General features: G+C 43.9%; 1 protein-coding gene across 1 annotated transcript in view; it reads right to left on the reverse strand.

Annotated features, from left to right (window-relative positions):
• Positions 1–17,534, reverse strand: part of znf827 (zinc finger protein 827) — a 67,424-nt gene that overhangs the window by 29,186 nt on the left and 20,704 nt on the right. Inside the window, exons 3-5 of the mRNA XM_054603924.1 lie at positions 15,097–15,269; positions 14,305–14,800; positions 5,593–5,871 (exon numbers count right to left, since the gene is read on the reverse strand). Of these exons, the coding sequence (XP_054459899.1) occupies positions 5,593–5,871; positions 14,305–14,800; positions 15,097–15,269 (948 nt within the window). The remainder of the gene's footprint in view (positions 1–5,592; positions 5,872–14,304; positions 14,801–15,096; positions 15,270–17,534) is intronic.

A 17,534-nucleotide genomic window follows, 5' to 3' on the forward strand; every position in this document is an offset into this window, starting at 1 on the left:
CCCAGTTACTTCAAATGCACTATACATACCTTGCTCCCTCTGAAGCACCACTACTCAAGCTTTGAGTCAGAATGAAAGTGATTGGGTTTTGTGCTATGTTCTGTTTTTAGTGATCAACTTTGACCTCTTGTGTCTGCTTGAATCTGTGTGGACGTGACAGCCTCTTTTCGCTGAGAATATACAGTAGCAAGGCCCAGACCCTGGACAGATTTGTTACTACACACAAAAAAAGTCACACACCATTAGTGGCTTAATGCACGCAAAGTCAATTTATTGCACCACTTTGATGCATCGATGGCACAGGATCAAAAAACTTGGACAGACAAGCAGTGAGGGAGGGAGACAAGAGGAAGAGGCAAGGAGGAAGGGTAAAGAAAGAGAAAAAAAATTGTCAAACAGTGCCAGAAAAAGAGCACCCGAGGGTAAGAGAGGAAACAAGAAAGTGGGATGAGAGAGAAATGCTGGGGGAGGACAGAAGGAAGAGGAATGGCTAGAGCCTAAATGACAACCTCTCCACCTCTCCCCCCTCCCGTTATCCTAGTCCACCTTCCTCCCTGCTCTGTTATTCCACATCTCTCCATCCCTGCCCCCATCCCTCTCTCTCTCAATCTCTCTATTCTCCTGCTCTCTAGCCGACCTGCTCAGACAGGGGTGAAGAGTTCATGCGCTTCAAAGGCTGCAGTGTGGAGACTGCATGTCATGTGGGAGCCACAGCAGCCTTGCCTGCAGACTTCACAGACAGCTGCTGCTACAATTGATCCTCGACCAGCTAGCTCTCAGTAGTTCAGCCTTCCAACGGTCGCAGACCGAGGTCTGCATCTGACTCTAGAGCAGCGTGCTTGATAAGCAGCCCATAAGGAACCAGATATGGCCGTTATTAAAGCAGTCCTAAACAATAAAAACATTTGGCACAAGCCACAGCTGATCCAAGGCAATTGAAGCATCATCATATAATGTCAAGACAAAAAGACGACAAGTGATGTGCCTCGGTCATTCTGTCAATCACTAGCCACCAAAGAAACAAACACCTACAGCAGGTGGGAAAAGGAATCAACCCTGCATCTCTGTAAATAGAACAACAGGCAGTGATGAGGAGCCGGTGAGACAGAAAGAAAGATGTAGAGGTGGTGGTGGGGGAGTTAGAGAGGTCAGCGAGCGGCCACACTGAGGGGGCATTACGAGGACACGGTAGAGCTTAACATAAAGTAATACTGTACAGTAATGCCAGTGTTGTGAATTAGACTGGTGTAATGTTTACACAGTCTGCTGTGATAAGCCATATTGAGTAAATAGCGAATCCGTTTATGTGAGGTTAAAGATGAAGTTATTGGGAAAGCCAAAAGACAGTAAGGCTGCTGATATCATCCCAACTATTTCTGTTGGTTTAATAAAAAAATTAAAAAAATGTCTTTGTCACATATAAACTGCAGACCATTGCAACCAGGGCTAGGATATGTTTTCCAACTTCCTTCAACTATGCTTTACTACCTTAGACTGTATAAAATATGGAAGTACAGTTGTCATAAAAAGGGAAATTAGCTATAGGGACCAAAATTGTTTAACTCTTACACTTGTGCATTGGCTTCATTTTTCAGCACCGAAAGTTGCCGCTTGTTTACCACCCATGGTGCAAAGTCTGTAGGAGTATTGCTATGACATGTGTGCTCCATACAAACAAGGTAGTGTAAGGTGTTGGTGAAGTTGCCTGTTTGAATATTTGAAATTGAATTGAGGACCACCCTTGTTTTCAGTGCACCATTTAAATTAGGTCATTCTATCATCAACTGCAATCGATGACAGTGGTGGAAAGAGGCAGAAATCAGATTAAAATGCTGATAAACGTAAATAAACACATTCTCCAACCGGTAGACACATAAAGAAAAAGCACAGATTTAATGCAATTTAAGCAACAATGTCAATACGCCTGTCTGCACCTGTCATCCTAAACTGCTTGTAGAATTTAAGAAAGCCTTCCACTTCTGTCGACTAAATCCTTCCCTGAAGCCAGCAGGAGATGTACGATGTGTTTCATCTGTAACAAGTGCGGCATCAAAGAGCAGAGACATTTCGCACCATAATCCAATGTGGTTCGAGGAAATCATGCAGAATCAACTAGGGTGGTTTTATACGTGGTAAAATGAAGTGTTGCAGCAGACATAAAACATAGAATGTTTTAATTCAATAGTAGACTTTTAAGCTGAACTAACCCCCCACAAAACTCTGGATGAAGAGCTGTGTAACCGTCCGATTTATCCAGCTCACAGTGTGTTGTCAGTCAGTTGTGGCTCTTACAGTAGGAGCAAATATTTTGGGGGGAGGCCAGGTACACTTTGATCAGCCTTGGCCACTGCTGCAAGAACTGCCAATGCTCCTGGAAATCAACACCCACTTTCCATCTCCTTTCTGCGTTCAGCTAATTGCTCTGACGCACACACAAAAGAAATAATACCATTTTTCTATGAAAACCAAAGGCATCAACTGTCACTAGAGCTGATGGATCAAACCAGGGATTAACACCTGTTTATTGAAGCTACATTTTATTGGTAACCAGAAAAAGAAAGTCCATGTTGCTTTGTTGGATGTCAGTAGGTTGTGGTTTCCTATAAAAACCAACAAAAAAGAACCACATGAGCTAAACATGTGTAGCTGTCAGTTTGGTTTCGAAGTGTTTCTGCTCCTTTGTGGTCAAAAATTGCTTAATGCAACTTTTATTAGGAAGGTAACGAGCACTGCAGAGGGGAGAGGGCCTTTAAAATGTCCTCAGAGATGGAAGGCCTGTTCCTTAGGAATGAGGAATGAGTTAAGCAAGTACAAAGTGTGATTTCACACCTATAGTGAGGGTGGCTGGATGGTGAGTGGGTGGCACGGCTGTTGCCCACACGATGCCAGTCTGCCAGGGCACCACCTAGGGCCCCGTACCCCCCCCCTTCCCCCCATCCCTTCCTGTGACGCCATGTTCCCCTTGCCCTGCAACACCAATGCCCATCTGCTAGGACACGTTAGCCTCTGGCGCCAGGGACTATTTAGCCCGGCGTAATTAGCCCCCAGACACCAGCAGCCTGGTTTTAAACAGATGTGGGGGAGGTAGCGCTTGCAAGGCGACTCAACACGACCAACCAATGTTTGATAAGGAAACGAGGAGAGGGGGAGGGGGGGAAGAGGAGAATAAGTGACCTAGTTAAAGGGATGATGCAACTCATGTTACAGCACAATGGGCAGTAATGATGACAACCCCACTTGCTCGGACTGTCCAACGCCGTGGTTGAAGAGGGATGAGCAACGAGAATCTAATTAGGCTGTGTCCATTTGCTGTACGCCAAGCATGGATGAGGAAATAGGCGCCTTTTTAACAAGGAAAATGCTTAGTCTAAACTCCCCAATGTGATTTCCCTATTTAAGTATCCCTACTGGGTTGTTGTGCTCTGGCGCTGACCTTTAACAGGGGACAGAAAGAGGTTACAGTGTAGACGCCCTTGAACCTCATGACCGTAATCACACGTGACTGTAACGGCATTGACCTTTCCCTGTCTCTCTCCTTCCCTCCTCGCCAATCCTTTCTCCTTCCCTTCCCCCCCAGGGTCATTTGAGGGTCCAGACTCTTGTCAAGGCTGTCACTCTAGACAGCCCTCTCCATCTACCGCCCCCGCTGTTGCCATGGCAATGGACGGCACTGCGCTCCGAGGACTGTGTGAGGGGGCAGAGGGAGCCAGCGGACAGATGAACGCTGCAGCATCTTTCCCTAACCTAGGTCAACCTTGCAGAGCTAGTGTAAGTGATGGGTGGGGATAAACGCTGGCCATGCTGCTTGAGGACCAAATACACCGGCAGGATAACATCAGTGCAGGGATTGGAAATGGCAAAATTGATGGGAGAGGAACAGGGATGAAACAAAGAACATAGGTGGAGGCAGTACACTGGAGGAATTACATCCTGCCTACATGATTCTCTCAGCTTCTGTCTCCAATTTAACACAAAGGCCAGCATACTAAATCTGTTTTGTTTTTTTGTAGTTTTAAAGTAGTAATCATGTCATCTCTGTCTTCCTCAAACACACACACACAAAAGCACACACACACAGTCACAGGGAAACGTGACCTGGGGGCAGGCAGTGGAGCAGCACACGTGTAGTACCACAGAGCTCCCAGCCAACATGAGTCACTTCGAACACCAGTCAACCCAGAGAGAACAATGGCAACCGGTGTGTGAGGTGTCTGTCAAGCACGCATACACTGGCACAGGATGAAGAGCCGCAGATGGAGTAACGCCCCACTGCGCCACCATCAGACTGCCATTTGCTTTGTGCTTTTAAAACATTGTGCATATTTGCACCAGTGTGTCACACGTTGTAAATTTTATGTCTGCACAATTCTAGCGTACTATTCATTCCAATGTTGAAACGGGCCTGTATGATTTTCTTAAAGGAAAGGTAGTTTTGAACAATGCATTCAGTATTGCAAATAAATGTTGAATCAGGAGAAACATGTTCCTATAGCAAGGGAAGCCAACTCCATACTGATGAATACTTACATTATACCACAAATTTCATTCTTGTCTGCCTGATCGATACTATCCAGCAGCCCACAGCAGACAAACACCTGTCCATAATACACTTGAACTGGATCTGGCATTCAGTAGTGATTGAGAATGTAGGCTATAATAAGCAGCGGCTTTAAAGTTTATTTAGCAGTGAAACAAAGTGTGTAGTAATTGAAAAATAACAGTTAAAACAACAACACAAGTGCAGCAGCAGCAGCACTGCAGCAAGTGCTTCAAAATAAAGAACTAGGCTTGAGTCCCTGCCTAAGGACTTGTTACTAACATTCATGATGAGCTCAAACCACAATTTGTAAAGGCTAACTCATGCTGCATTGGATGATGACCGAGTGGTCAACGCAGGTTGAAACTCTTTAACTCCCCTTCATGGAACAAGGGTTGAGTTTTGAGTTCAATATAGCAAGCAGATTGATCTTCTGCCATTTGACAGCACTGTTTGGAAGACAAAACCGTTGCACAAAACAAAGCAGAACTCATCCTCAACGCACCGATTCTTGTTCACATTAACTTGGAATAAACCATAGATGCCTAGAGTGGTAGAAGGGTTACCAAGACACATGTAGCCACCATCTAAAGCAGAGGCCTCAGAGAAACAAAGACTATTTCACCACATATACTTTTCCCCCACAGGTACACTTTGGTCACCTTTGAGAAGGCCCCAATTTCAGCTTAGATAGGTGTGTCATGGTAAAAAACAACAGAACCTTTTTGGGAGTCGGTGTCATAACCTTTGGCCTAAAACTAACTTCCTGAGCCGTTATTGGCTCATCTTAAACTAAAACAGCCGACCAGCACAACAATCATTGATAACACAGTGCATGGTCTGTTCTTTACATGAAATAGTTGTGTATGGAAGGGACTGTTGTTTTTCTATGCATCTGCATACATTGTTGTTTTAAACAAACTTAACAAATACAGTATATGCACCCAATTTCAGAGCACATATTTAATGTTTTGCTTGGATTTAGTAGAATGAAATAATTGTGTAGACTGTAGGAAACATGCACAGATCCATAGAAACAGTTTGTTCACACATACCTGAAAGCTTCATCAGCAGCTCAGAGGCGACCTTAATGTTGATATCCTGGTTCAGCATGGTGTTCTTAGCCATAGGACTTCCTTCCCTTGGTTTCAGTGACCCTGGGCGCTCCGTGGCTGCTGCAGACCCCACTGGTCCGTCCTGGCAGAAAGTTGCAGGGAAGCTTGGCTGTACCTGGATCTGGGACTGGGAGCAGGGTCGCGGGCTCAGCGCTTCCTCCACTTTGGGCTCTTCCTTCAGGTGGAATGGAGACTTGAGCGTCTCCCTCTGGTTGGCGGCTGCAGCCAGAAAGAAAAGGAGGAATGAGATGACATTAAGAAAGAGAATTTGAGGGCAGCAGGGGGAAAATGCAGTTTTTGACAAGTTAAGTTTGTTGGGTATTTCTAAAAAGGTGTATGTTAAGTTTAACCCAGAAACAACAAGAGGCCATATGGATGCTCCGCATTCTTTCTATAAACGCATCAGCCTTACATTACCTACTGAGTGTATGGCAAAAGGTCTCACAATCCATATAGCACTCATCATCCTTAACCTGAAATTGAATGTGGTCCTAACTGAAAAAACAAAAACACCTGAAGTTTAGTCCACTATGCCACAAGGACATCTCATCTAAGTTTCTTATGAGTGAAGAGGACAATGAATACACAAAATAAAGAGTAATACATTAAAATGCAAATTAAATGGAACAACAAAGTTGTCCACAGTGGATTTTCACAGCCCTATCTCTGCAACAGACACCACAGTTGGCGCGCTGTGGGCTGACACAAAGGGTGCAACCTCATGACTGTCCTCTTCTCTTGGTCTTGAGGGCATCCACAACAAATGCCCAAATCATTTCCCTGCTCTTTTTCTCCTTCACACTGCCCCTCCCCCCATCCCATTCATTTCTGAACACTTCATTCTCAGCTCTTTTCTACTTTACATCTTGTTTCTTCATCCCTACTCGCTCCGGACATCGGCTGAATCCTCTTCAGACATAACGACATAAAGTAACCGTCCTTCTGTAGAGCGCGATAGCAATCGGCTGAAGTCTTATCTGCCATCTCTGCAGCGTGTAGCCTAGGTTAGGGAGTGAACTGTCACATGGATCCCTCTGCTCTAAAGCCATCTTCAAGAGAAACTGGGCCACATCTAATCCGCCTTAGATGAATAATTAATAATTAGACATGGAGCAACTTCCCATCGCCGCCAAGAAAAGAACAGCGGGGCAAGCGCCTCTCTTTGTGTCTCTCAGCACGTTCCACTACACGCTGCACTAAAACAAAGGTTTACACGGGCTATAGCTTACAACATTGTTGACATTTAAGATGGCTATAAATCTACGATAGAACCAGCAGAAATATGTTTTTAAACACATTCTATATGCCTGTGCTACTTGATATCTTCATTTCATTCAGTGCAACTATGGGAACCGTGGGGAGGGTTAAAGGATACTATTGTCCACTTTTGGCACGTGATTTACAACGGGTGCACCGAGCTCTTTATCAGAAACAATTACAGCACTTCATTAAGTAGATTGGCTTTTGACAGAACAGATCTGATTACATGAAACTTAAAACAGTTACATGAATGTGTGTGCAAGTTACGCTGTTGCAAAACGTATATCTTTAAATATATAATATGCCATATTATTGAAATTTAACGTTTTTAACAATTTTACTTATAATAAATGATAAACACATGTTTTAGATAGAAGTGGGGGAAGCAAAGTTTCTTTGAGGAAAAAGTTTGTAGAAGTCTGTCTAGAACTTCATGTTCTCTGCAATGTTTCCATGTTATTGTTTGCCAAAAGTAAAACAAATCAGCCTCGATGGATGAAAGAGTATCCACAACTGTGGTGTTGTGATTTGAAAGACTGTTTCACACGTGAGTCACAAAGCAGAGCCTCATTGCTATAGCAAACTTTAAACGGCAGGCCATGGAATATGCTAATGATAACCAAATGTGACAAAGGTTCCCATCTATATTTGCCTTCGTTAATTGTAAAAATATATGCAGCTCAGGGAATATTTCTCCTTATATGAGAATACAATTGTGATGTTATCTAATTGTAAAAGTAATGGTCGTGCATTCAGCAATGATCAGAATCCTATGCTGATGCTACAACTGACACCACAGCTGCTTAGGAGCTACACGGATTGTTAAAGTTCAACTCTATAATAACAGATACGTTTCATTTCAAAGAAAAATTCAATCAAAATTTAAATAAAGTTAATTGTTGCTGAGTAGGGTACCAACAAACTTATTCATATAACTTATCAACACCCTTCCCAACCTTTGACACAGCAACAGTTTTCAAACATTCTGTAAACTACTACTATCTGTCTCATACACAGACACAGACACACACACACACACACACACACACACACACACACACACACACACACACACACACACACACACACACACACACACACACACACACACACACACACACACACACACACACACACACACACACACACACACACACACACACACACACACACACACAGGCATGGATATAAGAGAGGCTATCACTCTTGGGCAGACTGCTGTCCAGTCTCCTCTGGCCCCAGCAGAGATCTGCTCCGCTCCTCACCCTACCGTCTCACCTAACATCTCTAACCGCCACAGGCCCGCCGCCCCCTGCCCGCATCATCAATCTGTGCCGGCTCCGGCCCCTCTGATTAATGATGATCTATGCTGTGGGGGTAGAGGGCCCGGGGATGGGGGATAAGGGGCAGGAAAAGGGGACAGGTGTTGGTGTTTTGACCACCCATGTGGTGCCACAATGCCACAGTGCCACACCATGGCGGGCCAGGGCTGCAGTTCAAGAAGGGAAGAAGGGAGAGGTTGAGCGTGGCGGTGGTGGTGGGGGGGGCAGAGACCTTCAAGTTCAGGGGCAGCGGCACAGGGTCACACGCAGCACCAGCTGGAAATGTCACACCGTCAGATGTCAGCGGGCAGGCTAAGTATAACCTGGTCAGCACCTGGAAGGACGTCCTCTAATTAGAAGCGTGTTGGGCCATGTCGGATCAGACAGGGACAGCATACTTGGTCACCGCCTTACAAACACACATAAAATTACACATCTAATTTACCCAGGCAGACGCACACTTATCTATATCTTTGGGAGAAATCCTTGCTGTGTGTTGTTAAATACGACAACACACGCGCTGTGTCATGCTGCATTCAAACCATATGAAAAATGCTGGGCTTCACATAAACCACTGACAAACACAGACTCAACACATGCTTACGATTTCCCAATTCTTCTCCTCTGTGGCCTCACGAGAACAAAAACAACCCCAGGACCTGCACTCACACACAAAGTCTCACCACTTCAGTGACCTTTTGGATTGTCGCTATAAATAGAGTGAATTTCCACTCAGAATCTATGTTACAGAGCCCAATGAATTATTTAGTAGCCTAATCCAACTGGCAAGTTTTTTTTTTTTTTTTTTTATTTTTTTATTCTTCTAAGCTGATGGCTCAATAACAAAAAAGCCGGAGCACACTACCAACAGGAACAGTTCAGCCCGCAATGCCAAGCTTACACTTTGGCCTTTTGCCTGTCAGAATTTCACAATAGCATCATGCGCGTCCAGTCTCTGGCAGAGCATCTTGTAGAGAGAGCACAGATCTGAGGAGGAGATGGGCATCTCTGGGTGACTGGGCATCTCTTCTGTGAGCTTCCTGCCTGTGCGAGCACGTACCCAGGCCAATGTCAGCTCCCTGCGCATGATGCTCTCCGGCTGGTTCTGGTTCAGGGTTGACGATGCTATCAGTTTGTCTCCATGTTATCACACTCTTCTGACACCTGCCACCAATGCTACTTTCATCGCCGTTCTCTTCCCTGTTTTCTCTCCCCTTCCCCGCGCTTCTCTCTCGCGCGCCTCATCCGTCTCGCTGCCAGACGCTTGTCCACTCCGCCTCACCTCTCGCTCCGTGGCCAGGGCTGCCGTCAAATAACTTCATTAGCTTTCCACCTCTGTCACGCCGGCCTGCTCCCCCTCTGACAATTGGCTGCTGTTTTCTCCCGGAGAAAAAAAAAAAAAAAAAAAAAAAAAAGCAGAGGGCTACGTGGGGCAGGTTGAGAACCCGACAATAGCTGACAGTGTGCTAGACACCGGACAGTGATACTGATGGCTGCAGTGGGGATGTATGGACCAGAGGTCACGCACAAAAGGCCTGCCTGTGTCTGCTCATGCAGAGCTGGAAAGCAAAGGACATGCAGATGAAATCTTGATGTTCACAAAGTGACATAGCTGAAGACGGGACATTTCAAAAAGCACTAGAAATCTATGTCAACTAAGATGGTGAAACATAGCCAAAATGTTTCTACACAGCACAATGCAATACAATACTTAAACAGATGCCACTATTGTGTATCCAAATACAAAAATAATGTGTATATCTAGGATAATGACACATTACAAGGGGGAAAACCCTAAAGGATACTCGAGATTTTTCATGTACCATGATACAATTCTGCCAGTGCCTCATTTCACTGTAGCAAAGCATTACATGTGAGAAACTCTCCCAGGAAAAGGATAAATAAGACAACTGCAGAAGCATCATGACAGATGCAACACCTCCCACAACCGCCTGCATGCCAATTATTCACACCCAGCCAGGGTCAAGCTCGTTGTGCCTGTGTCACCACAGCGGGGGGTGAATATGGGAGGGGGGGTGCAGTGCCCACTGTCATTATTAACTCGGGGTCCGCTGGGCATAGGGTAGGGACTGTGCATTTCAAAGTACCTCTGTGGCTTTCATCTCTAAATCAAAATGTGGATCACACTGGATAGCTAACGGTTGTGTCAGCATGCAAGGATAAAAAATCAAAGGGTATCAGTGTAACACTCAATGGAAAGCAGGGCAACCCCAAAAAATGATATGCTTATTATGTCAGAGGTCGGGAAGAGTTCACTAGCTTTTTTATGCCTGGGGAACTCGATGCAACTCCCTCTCTGCCTCTTTCTCCCTCTCCCCCACTTGCTGTCACTTTATCTGTCTCTTTTTTATCTTTCCCTCTCCACATTTTTATACCCCCCCCTACCTCCCTCCTCCTTCTTCTTCTTCTTCTTCTTCCCCTGTCCACTCTCCCTCCCTCTCGCTCCCTCGCCAAGGCCTTGTGGGATCGAGGCACTGAGACAGCAGTGTAAGAGCAGGAGGGATGAGCTGCTCGTGTACACATTCAATCTGGGTTGGCAGGGAGGTCAAAAGAAATGGAGTCTGGAGGTCCCAGGAGGAACTTCCTCACCTCTCCCTCCCTGGCTGCTCCGTGGCATGGGTAAGTCTCCCAAAAATCTTAGCCCAGTTCTTCTCAGTTTCATAACCCTCTTTCTTTAACTCTTTCTTTAACTTTGTGATCAAAGAAGCAGTATTCATTAAAACACATCATCATGCATTCAAGTTCAACATCCTCTCGTCCTGTCTGTTTTTTTTTCATCCTTTCTCATTCTCCTTGAATGATGCCCTGACTAAGATGTCCGCCACTTGACACTGGACTGACATTGCGAGGAGCCATCTTGGCTCCTCTGGGAGTTGCCTGGGCTCGATTGTGCAGTCTGGGAGTGAAGTGCAACTGGCACCCAGGGGGCATCCATGTGGAGCCCGGGCGTGCGAGATTGAGGAGGAGTTAACTAAGCTGGCCCAGTCCCTGTGCATCCTGGCGGGGTCACAGGATGGCGCTGAGGGCGCTAATCATTTCAAATTATGAATTCCTTTTTAATTATGAATTATGCATACATTTTTAATTAATCTAATGTTCCCAGGGTTTTTTCCTCCCATCCTCGCTCAAGATCTCAATCTAATTACACAGCATTAAGTGGAAGAGTGGCAGCCGTAGCCTCGACCCCGACGCTGAACCTCAGTCAACCTTTTTCCATCAATCTTGCCATCCTCTCCAAGCTCATCCTTTGATATGTTGCAACATTGGGAAAAGCATCTAAACACTGTCTGAGCCTAGTATACCTTAGAGCAGCATGTTTGTCAAGTTTATTAAAATAATGCTGTATCATTATGTTATAAAAGTCAGGATTCTGTGTCACATTGCAACTTTACCAAAGGTAGATAATACTGAGTTTTAAGTCTTAAACGGTTTTATGAATGGTAAATATTACTGCTACCACTACTACTAGTCATGGGGTTTGAGGTGAGGTGCAGACAACCAGGTCTTAGTAACAACAGCAAGAAAGGTTAAGACTTGTGTGTTTCATTTTTTTTAAATGAAGCTTTTCACCAAAGTACAGTAGATCTATGTAAACAATCCTTAATGGAGGGCTCCAGAATGACTTGGAGAATTGTTAAAAGGAGAAAGATGCCTAAAGGTCACAGATCTTCAACTCCCTGACAAATTGATAATATGAGGGGGAGAAATGTATCCCCCCAACAAGTTGTCGAGGTGCCCTTGAGCAAATCATTTAGTCCCCAACTGCTTCAGTGGAGCTAATCAGTGGCCAACCGCAGATAGATGAGGATGTACAACTGGGTAGTCATCAAATGTCACTTTAACTATGTGCAAAAGAAGATAAAAAAATATATATCCTACAGTATTCAACCTTGGATGGACAACTAATCTCCAAAATAGCAGAAGAATTTCAGTATTGTTATGGCATTTTAAGCAGATATGAAATGTACTAACAAGGCCATTTATTTACAAGATTAGATGTGAACATACTGCATCTGCTCTGATCTAGGTCATGCCTTTAGTGCTGCTCAGTGGTGCTTCAGTTGTTTTTTATGTGCAAGTTCTACTCTGTTACCACCCATCACTGGAGACTTGCCTTTAAAAAGTAAAAAAAAAAAGAAAAGAAAAAAAAAGCTGAATATCAGAAAATTCTTAATCAATTTACTCCTGCATGCTTTTCTCCCTGAAATATTGTATATATGCCAAGAACATCTCTTTTTTTTGCTTATTACAACATACCTTCATTGTACAAAGAAGTGGCACGGCACAAGGAAGGTGCCAACTAATCAGTTAGATGAGCTAAGCTTTACAGTATCCACCATTTATACCGAGTTAGAGCCTCCGTCATTGAGATGCATCATCTTTTGAATATATATTTGTAAAAACAGATCTCATAGGTGGCATCTTTCATGTGTTTATCCCAGTGTTGCATCAGTCTGACAGGTCGTTATTGTTATATTATTGGAATATTTCAAGCTTTTGTATCTGTGACTGACTACAACAGTTTTCAATAGCTATATATACACACACACACACTGCGCATTGCGTTATATAGGTTGCACTAGTCGTTTTACACAATGGAAAACTAGAGGCCGAGTGCATATTTTCAAATCTTTACACTAAAAGGCTGTTCAAAGTTCCAGTGCTTGTTAAACTACTGTTTATTAAGAAACTCATCTATTTATATCAAATTACGTTGTCTAAAAAAAATACTTGTAGGCACAATTAAAATAACAGAAATCTATTTAATCAAATATACAGTATGTTGTCTTCCTCAAATCAGTGTCCTAAGAGCAAGTTTTGAATTATTTGGGTGTTGCCCTTACCGGTTGAAAAGGCTAAAAGTCCATGGCCTATTTTTCTATCATTCTCATGGGAGACACACAGAAACCAAGGTTGTATGGATGAATAATCCTGTGTACAAGTACAGGCATCCCTGATACCCTCAAATATGCACAATGATAGCTAACGTCTGGAAAAACAACAGCTCAACCAACTTTAGCACACGTTAACTGGGTTCTACATTTGATTGCTATGTTGTTGCCAATTAAACGTCTAAATAAGAATGTTTTTGCCGTTGTCAATGCTAAAACTATCTATTAACTAAAGGATTGAACTAACTCTAAGACATTTTTGGATCCCATTGTTTTAAATTCCATTAAAAACAGCTCGGAGAGACACACTGCGGCCTTGACCTGAAACGTTAAACATAAAACTGTTTAAACTTCTTACGAATGTTATTTCTGGTGACAGTAAAGAATCAAAACAAAACTTAAGGCAAAGGGGAGACAACATCTAGCTGGAGATCAGAACGGTTGTCTTCACGTTCAAGTCTGAAGGATGTGAAATACTTTTTATAAAAGTGCCACAGCAATGAGCGGAGTTAGGAAGTCAAGTTGAGAAAACAGCAAAACAAACAAAACAATTATGGATTAAAGGAGTCAAGCTAGTGTTCCTCTGCATGCTGTTTTTCCATGTATTTCTCAACTTGATGCAATATGTCCTCCATTTAGACATAAGCTTTTACCTGCAGTACACAATATCCTGGTGGGTTTATCCTTTTTTATATAACTCCAATAAAAGAAAACTAACTTGATGCCCATCTCGTCCTCAGATCTGTCTTTACTTCACAAGATATTCTGTCAGAGGCTGGTGTTAAACTTTTAATTCTTTTAAGTCTCATACTTGCTACTCTCATTATACACAGGCTACCAATTTTGTAAAAATATACAAAAATGGATTGACTGAATTAGAGGTAATTGCATTGGTCTATTAGGTGTATCAGTTAGTCCAAAGGCAGAAAATAAAACCGGCAACTGTAACAGTAGAGCGAAAATGGAAAAATTAAACTGGCTCAAGGTTTCTAAAAGTGTCAAATTTAATCTGTTTTGGGGTATTTCTTTCTTTGATACCAGACTGAAAAGTCTTTGACTTTTCGAAAAAGGAGACATTTTCATGTCATCAGGGGCTCTGTGAACTTGTGATGGGTATTTCTTAGAAATTTTCCAAAGAAAAAAAAAATCATGCTAACCTGAAAGCTTCATAAGCAGGTCAGTTGCCGTCTTGGTGGTGATGTCAGGGCTGAAGATGGAGGCTGTGGTTGGACCACTAGGACTGGATCTGACCCCGACTCCTACCCCGACTCCAGGTAGGTCCAGGGAGTTGGCACTGCTGCTGGGACGGTCCCTGCACATGCTAAAGGGGGAGAGCACGGACAGATCTCTCTCCTGCGGCTCCTCCTTGATGTGGACGTGATTGGAGGAGGCCTCGACCGGAGAGGACGTCTGCTGCTGGCTGTCTGAGTGCAGCGGGGACACCTCCGTCCCTCTCAGGTCTGCGGAGCCGCTGTCACCCATCAGGGAGCCCTCGCCCTCCGTGTCGGTGGTGAGCTCCTCTTTCACCTTGACGTCTGTGCGGGGGAAGTGCTGGTGGCAGCGCATGTGAAGCTTCAGGCTGAAGTGACGAGAGGAGGTGAAGGGGCAAAGTTCGCACTGAAACGTCTCGCCCCGGTCCTGGTGCTGATGTACCTGAAAAAGGAGGACAGGTTTACGTGCCAAACTGTTCTCTTCTCATCTGGTACTACAGGACATCGAGAGGAAAGACATGACTCTTTGTTGTAGATCAATTTAACTGAAACGAAGCAAACATGTAGTGTTTAATTATTCCATGTAGAGGATTATAACACATTTAACTAAAGCATGCCTATCCCTTAATGTTGACAATTATATTCCAAGTGCCATAATTGGCACTAATTAAAGGTGATGTGGGTGGGGTCGACAAGAGTTGCAGGGTCACAAGATGAAATAAATCCATATCATCTCACCTTCATGTGGGACTTAAGATTGTCTTTTCGAGCACAGCGGAAGGGACACAAGGGACACTGGTGGCTTTTCAAGCCTGTGTGGATGACCATGTGTCTCTTCCAGTAGCTCTTGCGTTTGATGACCAGTCCACACACAGGACACTGGAACGGTTTGCCACCATCCTCAGGAGAGCCTTGAGGGCACCAAAGAACATTGTTACAAGGAGAGTCATAAGTGTTTTCGTGCAAGGAAAAATTAACTATGTTTAGCTGAAATGCACCTTTGTTACTGTAAAGAAAAAAAACCAACTATGCTTTTCCAAATACAGACTATAGTATTCACCGATCTGTAAGAGACAGCTACTCCTCACCTAATGGTGAAAACTATCAAGGAAAATGCCAGCTGGAAGCAATGGAACAATGGAAGTGAAAACTCAAGCATGTTTTAGTGTCTCGATTATTGTTGTTGGCTTCATATCCGGCATCCATTACTGTTTAATTGGTCTTATTAGAAAGAGGCATGATTGCATTACAAATTCTACAAGGGCCTGTCAGGATGGCTTCATAAGTATTCCAGTGCCGTTCCTTGAAAAACATCTGGTAATCAGTGTTTGGTGAAATTACTGTGCTCAGCCATTCATTGACCTGGGGTGTAAAACCTCGAGACTGCCTATTTGCAACAATAAACCGCCATCTGCGGCCCTACCTCTCCAAGCACAGCAGAGATCACAATGCAAAAATTACTTCTGCTTATTGTGAGTTGAGCCGAGTGAGGCGGAAATAAACCAGGAGAGAGGGAATGTATGCGTTTAGTACCTTTATCTTAGTATTTAACACGCCTCTTTCCTACGCAATCATCACCACGTTTAAGAAAAAGAGAGAAAGCTTTCCTTATACATTCAAAGTGCAGAACATGCCCGTGGAATAGAGTTTTATAGTTGAACTGGCAAGGGACGACAATAAAACAAGATATGACAGTCAATAATCAAGGTCACATTCTTCAGTCTGGCGACCAAACAACTACCTGCATTTTTACAGCGCTGCTCGACCTTGACGGCTCGCGGGTTAGAGCAGAACCCCTTTTTAGCATGCAGATCACAGAATATTACATCGACTGCCTCATCTGTCTGAAGTCAATTTGATCCAGCCATTTTAGATTTGGCGGGGTTGCGACACAATCCCTCAAAAGTGCCCATCCATCTCCCTGAAAACATTCTGTTCTCCCTAAAGGCTACTTAGCAAGAGCCTGCACTTTGAGGCTTTCTCTCTCCCTGTGCAAGAGTGAGATCTCTGTGTGCACCCTTGTTTGGTTATATGTCCACATCTGAGTAGACACTTACAGAATATATGGCACGGCTATTTGTGAGTAACTGAGAGAGAGCATAGGAGGGAGAGAGACAGAGAGAGAGAGAGAGAGAGAGAGAGAGAGAGAGAGAGAGAGAGAGAGAGAGAGAGAGAGAGAGAGTGAGAGAGTGTGTGCGTGTGTGTGTGTGTGCACGCATCTGTATCCAGTCAGTGGAAATTATGATGTGTTTGGCCTTAAGTCTGCTGTGCTGCTCAGTGCAGAGGGCTCTGGCTAGTGGGGGTTGAAGCCAGGAGGAGGCTGCTGAGATGGATATGGACTCCAGGGCTCCCCACTGTGCCGAGCACACACTGACGGCCCCCTTTTGGCAGCACGCACATCCGAGCACAAACTAGCTGGTCTGGGAAGGCAGTGAGGTCTCAGTCGGAACCCCCCGTCGAGCCCACAGACCATTTCCCAGACTAGAAGGCCAGCCAGGGCTGTTTTCTCTCGGCTCTGCTCTCTGCTCGGCTGACAGTTAAGCTGAGGCTACACCACTCGCTACTTCGGCGACAGTGAGGTGAGAACAAAACCATTAGAGAACCAGAGAAAACATGTCACGGAAGTCCAGAACTGTGCTTTTTTTGGTGACACGCAAACGTGGGACAGCAAAGACTTTGTTGAGCTTCCATTGCAGTACTAACTTTAATTTATCAGCACTAACAGTTTTGATTTGTGTGATATGACATAAGTGGAAGTTGTTCTTTGGTAAATGCTGAATGGTAATAAGTATTATGATAGGGGAGATAGTTCACTTGAAGATCAGGTAAATTTGTATGATTATTTTTTGAAAGAAAATGCTATGGTGTAGGAAAATAAAAACTTTACATAAATGAGGTTCAGCTGAAATGATCTTGAACCTTCATACTCTCTCTTCCATACAAACACAAGGTCCTTTTATTTCATTGTAGCAATCTTGTTTGAGCTTAGGTTCCCTGATTCTATGGCAAGACACAAGGCAATAATTCAATGTGTTTCAGTGTTTTGTAACTAAAGAAAAAAACATTTTGTTCACAGGACAAATATCATAAAATGTACCTAACCTTTGCTCAGCTCTCGTCTTATTATCTGTATTTGTGCAACCATTTTTTTGATTGATGTAGTATTACTATTAACA

This window comes from Anoplopoma fimbria, chromosome 9, assembly GCF_027596085.1.
Source record: "Anoplopoma fimbria isolate UVic2021 breed Golden Eagle Sablefish chromosome 9, Afim_UVic_2022, whole genome shotgun sequence".
Lineage (NCBI taxonomy): Eukaryota > Metazoa > Chordata > Actinopteri > Perciformes > Anoplopomatidae > Anoplopoma > Anoplopoma fimbria.